This window comes from Bison bison, unplaced genomic scaffold (genome assembly GCF_000754665.1).
Source record: "Bison bison bison isolate TAMUID 2011002044 unplaced genomic scaffold, Bison_UMD1.0 scf7180017864143, whole genome shotgun sequence".
Taxonomy (NCBI): Eukaryota; Metazoa; Chordata; class Mammalia; order Artiodactyla; family Bovidae; genus Bison; species Bison bison.
The window spans coordinates 8,561,669-8,568,496 of NW_011494715.1; the positions used below are offsets into that span (position 1 = coordinate 8,561,669).

General features: G+C 42.2%; 1 protein-coding gene across 1 annotated transcript in view; it reads right to left on the reverse strand.

Annotated features, from left to right (window-relative positions):
• BCAS1 (breast carcinoma amplified sequence 1) overlaps positions 1-6,828 on the reverse strand; it is a 101,686-nt gene that overhangs the window by 11,141 nt on the left and 83,717 nt on the right. The window contains exon 10 of the mRNA XM_010840298.1: positions 5,761-5,934. Coding sequence (XP_010838600.1) covers positions 5,761-5,934 — 174 coding nt within the window. The remainder of the gene's footprint in view (positions 1-5,760; positions 5,935-6,828) is intronic.

Below are 6,828 nucleotides of genomic sequence, written 5' to 3' on the forward strand. Positions count from 1 at the left end.
CTCGGACAGAGATTTTTAACTTCCCTAAATTTAATTGTTCCAATTTGCTAGTGCTGGGTCCCTGCCACTTTAAGACTGAGATCTGCCGCCTTCTCTCTTCCCTCTGTTGCTAGCCTTTGGTGGGAGTTGGGGGAGGGCGGCTTGGATTGAACCTGCAGACTCCCTGGGCAGTAGTGGATCTAGGCTACAATCTTGAAAAGAGACCCTCAGGATGCCAGGGAAATCACTGCAAAGAAGTTCAAAGTCTTTACAAAAAGTAAAGGAGACTGCCTTGAGCTTTTTCACGACTATTCTCTGCTGTTCGTTTTGAGGTACAGTTTAGTAGTTTAGTTGCTAAGTCGTGTTGGACCCTTTCGACCTGTCCATGGGATTTCCCAGGCAAGAATACCGGAGTGGGTTGCCATTTCCTTCTCCAGAGGGTCTTCCCAACCCAAGGATCAAACCTGGGTCTCCTTCATCAACTGAGCTACCAAGCTGCACTTGTGGAAAGGTGACTGTACGTGAGTTTACACAGAGTCTTGTTAAGTCTGTCTGCTGTCTCTTCAACATCAGCAGGTACTGACAGTTACTTCCCTGCTCCCTCCTCTCTCCCTTCTTCTTTCCTCTCTCCCTCTCTCTCACATTCTTTCCACCCCTTCTCTTTCCTCTCTGCAGAGCCCTCTTTCAGTGATAAATTAAAATAGTTCCTGTTGGGCTTTGTACTCAAAGGACTATAACCACAGCAGCTTATTTTTCCCCCAGCTGTCAAAAATAACAGACTTGGTGTTTAAAGAGATGAAAAAATCCTTTCAGAAACTATTTAGTACTTTAAAGAACAGTCTGAAGACTATTAAGTAATTTCGGAGATTTCCCAGTGTGATATTATTGAGCAACTTTCTTTACAGAGTTTATTTTTATTCATGGGAATCAAAGACGAAGCATCTCAGGGCTTGGATTCGCAACCAAGCCTTGCATGTTAATAAAATCACTTTTTAAATGTCTTTCATTGTGCCATGCATGACTATAGCTTCATTCCCAAAGAATGTTTGAAGCATCTCCAATATACATCACTTATTCAAAATCCTAGTGGAAATGTTTGGTGGTCAGTTCCCATCTCTTTGAAAGGAATGCAAATGTATTTTGATAGAGATCTACTTCAACTGAAGTTGATATTTAAAAGAAGAATTGGGATGACATTTTATTTTAGCGAGTACAATAGCCTGATTGTTTACTAAATCAGCCTCATTACAACAGATTCCAGGAACTGGATCTGCTAGAAAGCTCCAAGATAAACAAAGGTTTTGAGTCCAACCTTTGTGTTTTACCAAGAGGCTCACTTGAAACGGAATTGGACAATTCAGACAAAATGAAACAGCCAACATAAATCTTATTTTAGTGGCAAGTACATTCAGAAAACTTGTGTCCAAGCTTTACGAAAGTCATGGATTAATTCTCCTATCTTTTGCTTGGTCGTACTTTCAGGTAAGTGTCATTTCAGGTAAGCCCAACACATAAACATGATGTTTCCACAGAGAACATGAATAAGAAAATCACAAAAGTGGACCTTTGGCTGTTCTATCTGCTTTTAAATTAAACAGCTACCGGAAGCACAGGAAGCATCACTAACACGCGAGTGCCAGGGTGAGCTTTAGAAGCAATGAAAGCCCGAGTGTGCGTTCTGCCTCTGCTGGTCGCAACTCCGTGACCTTGGGCAGGTCACTTAAACCCGCATTTGCACAGTGGGGCAGTAAGAGGGTTTGCGGGCGGGGACTTTGGGTTATAAACGAGTTGATGCACGCGCTGTGCTCGGCACAGGACTGGCCACGTAATTTGCATGCGATAAACAAACGGTAGCTATTATTATTACTATTAATAGCTGAGACCCGCCAAATGACTATAGAGTCCCCTTTCAGGGTGGGAAGGAATGCCAAGTCTCTGGTGAAGCCAGGAATTGCCCCAAACAAATGCTACTTTAAAAAGCCTTTCCTTAAAGAACAACTTGGTATTCATATTTTAATACTCGGGAGGAATCCAAGATTAAAAACTTTGGCTAAAAGACTCCTGTGTTTTGTTTAAGAGTTAACCTTACAAACAAGTCTCTTTTTTTCCATGAGACAGTCCCTGTCAGCAGGTTTTCTTGGACTTACTAGATTGATGCAATTAACAAAACCCCTCTGATTTCATGGCTGTCTCATTTGGGCATTTAATTTTCCCAGTATTAAAGTTTAAGAGTCTTTCTTATCTAAGCCTGAGATGGTTATTCCAACAAAGAGTTTCTTACAAAATCAACGGTCCAAAGAAAGAGACAGGAGGAGGATTAAAGGAAGCGCTGTGCAACAGTTTGCAGGAGAAAGCACTTCTCAAGTGTAAGGTGTTATTAATATTGACAGAGTGAAAATCTACGCCTTTATGCTTCCATCCACCACCTTTCTGCTTTCATCTGCCCACCTGGTTTGTGGGTACCCGAATACAGGTCTCTACCCACTCACTTTGTAAAAAGACATGAGTGCTTCAAACAGCCAATTTCTGACACACCGTTGAATGAATACTCGTAGGTATCGCTTTCTATTTAGGGTGGACAGATGTCTTAGCCATTCCTCGTAATTGTTTCCAAAGTCTGCAGGAGCCCATGGGATGTTTGTAAAGTGCTACATCTACACGTGGTCAATGTGATCCTAGGACTTATATGACTCTGCTTTCTTTTCCTGGAAATATAATTATTTGAAAAATGATTTTTATGAAAGAATAATTTCTGGGAAAAAAGATCTCTTTAGAAATCAACTGGGCAATGCATTTATTAAAAAAAAAATTCAGCCAAGAGGTACTTTGCCATGAGATAGTAAAATACGCTATCTGAAAGAAATTTAAGGGAAGTGAAGACTAGAAAGTAGAAAATCAATGGTCAGATGAATTGAAACCCTGATTACAAAATGAGGGTGATGTATTTGCAATTGAGTTTTCTCTTCTATTAAAGTCAATTATTTTTAAAAATTTATTTATTTGTAATTAAAGGGATGATTAAATTAAATTAAATTTACAATATTGGCTCATTACTAAATAAAAATATACTGTTTTACAATATACAATAAAACTTTACAATATTGTATATTTTATAATATTGGCTCATTACAATATTGGCTCATTACTAAAGTCAATTAATATTAAAAACTATATTCTGCTAAAAATATCTGAAGTCAGTTTAAAATATTTACTTATTCAATTATAATGCTTAAGCACATACTCAAAAAAGAAAAAAGAAAAACCCCATAGTGATGGGCTAGATGCTGTCTATCTTCAAGCTCTTAGACAAGATTTTTATTTTTCCTACAAAAATCCAAAGACTTTGTTTGGAAGCCATGAAATGTTAACTGGAAGTGTTTCCTGAAATTAATTGCTAATTGCCATCTTGCAGGAGTGTACTCCATGGGGATATTAACACCTGTGCAGAAAATAGGTTATAAAGAGGTTCATGCAGTTTGGTGAAGCAGCTGAGGTTGTGAGTCAAAGATACATGGTGTGTGCTCACTGAATGTGGCATAGACTTCAAAACAAATCTGTTTTCTTTGCTAGGTTTTGTTCTCCATGAGGACGGGGACCACATCTGTTTATGCTCATCGTTCATCTCTGCTGCCTGCAACATAGTGGGAGCTTAGTGATATTTGTTGAGTAAGTGAGTAAATGAAATGCAGAAAGTCGGAAACAAACCAAACGTCCATCAGTAGAGCAAAGGTTCATCAGAACATGATAATGTAATGATAATTTAGTATATTTCTATGTAATGATAAGTCAGCATGTTTATATATATTCAGTATAATCAGGATAATTCAGTAATGTCAATGAATAATTAGGATATCTGGAATTTTAGGGGAAACCCCAACCATCATGGAAGTGTAGGGGTTTGAACATTAATAGGAGGCACTAATATTCAAATTCCAGGTCTAACCTTTTTAATGGGAAAGAGGAAATAAGAGTAATGGACACTATGAGACCTGATGCTGTGAACTGACTGCGGGTTACTTGGGGGAAATTATGTCCTTTTCTACCTCATCCGTATCCTGCAGAAAATCGATTCTAAGGGACTCTTATTTCCAATTTGTTGGCCTAACAGTTCAGACTTACAGTTTCTACTGCTGTAAAACATCCCCAAACATCACCCAGTGGATGACTCTGGAGGATGAGTTTAAACAGGGACCTCACTTGAATTCAAGGATGTGTTTGGAATGGATGCAGTGGGTGGTTGAGAGGCCTTTCCATGCTTTGTCTGGAGTCGCTCATATCTTTCTCTCTTTTAAAGGAAGAAGTCTCATGTCAATTATTTGGAAGACAAAGTCATTCTGTTTGCCTTTTCTTTTTTTTTGTATCTCTCAGCTCCATCCAGAAATGAGAAAGCTGGATCACCCTCAGCGTTGTGATGAGTTATTTGGGGATCCCATTTGTAATTCAGATGGGTTGCCAGAGAGAGGCCAAATGTTCTTTTCCTTCCTGACGTAAGAATTGATTTAAAAATCTCAAATCTCGAGGCCTGTTTTCAGTGCCAAACTGCAGAATGACTGGCCAGGAAGATGGATGGGGTCCCGGTCATGCAGACTGCCCACCTCTTCTTACTCCATGAGGATTCAGCAATAAAAGAAAATGATTCCCATCAACAATCTCTGACAGTGATTTTTAATATGCCTCATCTCCCACTGGCAAGGGTTTTGTTCTGTTTTGTTTTGTGGACTAGAAAGAATTCCTTAACAGGTTGAGCTTGTGAAATTAGAGAGTTGTTTTCTCAAAGGATTAAATTCCCAAATACTCCTGGAAATAAAGGCACACTATAATGAAATTCTTGCTTTTCATTAAAAGAGAATTAAACCAATGACCTTTTACATGTTTTTGTTTTTTGGTTTTTGTTTTGTATTCCAAACGATTGGGGTTTGATTGCATTATATTATTTAAGTTCCCGGATGTTTAAATATTTAATATACATAACTCTTCATAGATACCCAAAGATGTCTGCCCACATTCTTTCAATGCTATAGAAGTTAAGAAGGGCAAATTCACCAGCTAAATTACACACGCTATTAGGAAATTGTCATTTCCTTTCATATCATATCCTGTCTGGAATTGTCTTTAAACAGGCTTTGCCCAAATTTGTGTCACCCACACATCCCCTTCAAAAGTTTTCCAACATCAAAATATAAATTGAACCATTTATTACTCATTCCTTTAAAAACGCCTTATGTTCTTTATGGAAGGAAGCGTATTTTCAAAGGAAACTGCATATTATTACCATAACGAGGAAAGCAGAACTGCTTGCCAAAAACAGAAGGAAACTTTTAAAAATAAATAAAATTAAAACTAAATAACACAATTTCCAGGTGGTTACTGTTGGCTGCCACGGCTCAGGAGCCTAGGCGACCTCTTCCTTTGTTGAGAAGGAAGTTAGCAGGGGTTAAGGGTTACTGGATGGCATCACTGACTCGATGGACGTGAGTCTGAGTGAACTCCGGGAGTTGGCGATGGACAGGGAGGCCTGGCGAGCTGCGATTCATGGGGTCGCAAAGGGTCAGACATGACTGAGCGACCGAACTGAACTGAACTGAACTGAAGGGTTAAGGAAAATAAACAACGAGGAGACATTCTCTGTGATTGAATCAGCAGGATGAAAGGGATTTTTGGTGTTTAGTTGGTATTCCTTCCATGCTACCTAGAGCCCTGGCTGACCACCTGCCTTGGGCTCTTGGGTCTCAGAAGCTGGCACGGGCATCTCAGCCGCCCTGAACCGGAAGCAGAGCTTACCATCTGTCTGAGGAGCGCCATCAGGGAGGGCCTCGGGGCTTTGCGTTCTTCTCTCCTGGGTGCTTCTTCTGCCGGCTCGGGTGTGCGCTCTCCTTCTTCGCCGAGATCCACTGTTTGTAAGGCTGACTCTACTTCTTCAGACTTTACAGCCTCTACTGGTGACTCACACACCACCTGGATTGTTCGGCCAGGTGATGAGACAGTGGGGGAAAAAAACCATCCCCAGACATGCTTTATACAGTGGGTCCTGGCTGTCCCCTCACCCACATGGTTGCTGCAGTTTGGAGCCTGGAGCCCTTTCTACACGGGCACGTCGTCAGGAAGTACCCGCCACACCACGTGCTCTCCAAAGACGGATTCAGAAGAGGAAACGTCCTGCGCGGTGAAGCCACACGCTCCGGCTGAGGACGCCCTTTTAGGAAAGGCGCTTCACCGCGCATTCGGTACCTTTTCACTCTATTAGACCCTATTAGACCCTATTAGATTTGGGCTCCCGTAGAGGAGAGTCACACTCGGCTTACGGGCACATTCGGTACCTCTTCACTCTATTAGACCCTATTAGACCCTATTAGATTTGGGCTCCCGTAGAGGAGAGGCATACTCGGCTTACGGGAAAATCCGGCGTCACCACTGGCTTGAGAGTCCGAAGCTGAGACGGTGGCAGGACGGTTCCCACCGCACAGCCTAGCTCCCCACCGCGGAGAGAAACCCCTCTCCTCGCGGAAAGGATGGCGGGAAGCCCTCTCTTCCATGGCCTCGACTTCTCAGTACCACTTCCCACTCCTCCTCAGACGAGCCACTTGCTCCTGTTGCTTCACTGGCGTCCCTGCTCTCAGAAGCAGGGAGAACTCGGCAAAGGCACGCTAAGCCCCGCACGGTCCTCAGTGAGCTGTCTGAGCGTTGGCTGACGCGGGGCTGAGACAGGAGCCCTGCCCTTAGACAACTCACCTGAGCCCCGACTCCAGACCTGTCTGTCTGCATCGCCTCACTCCTCTGCGCTGTGCTCGCTACACCTGGGGCGGCTTTTGTGTTTGCATTTGTCCTGGCAACAGGACATCTGGCCTGGAG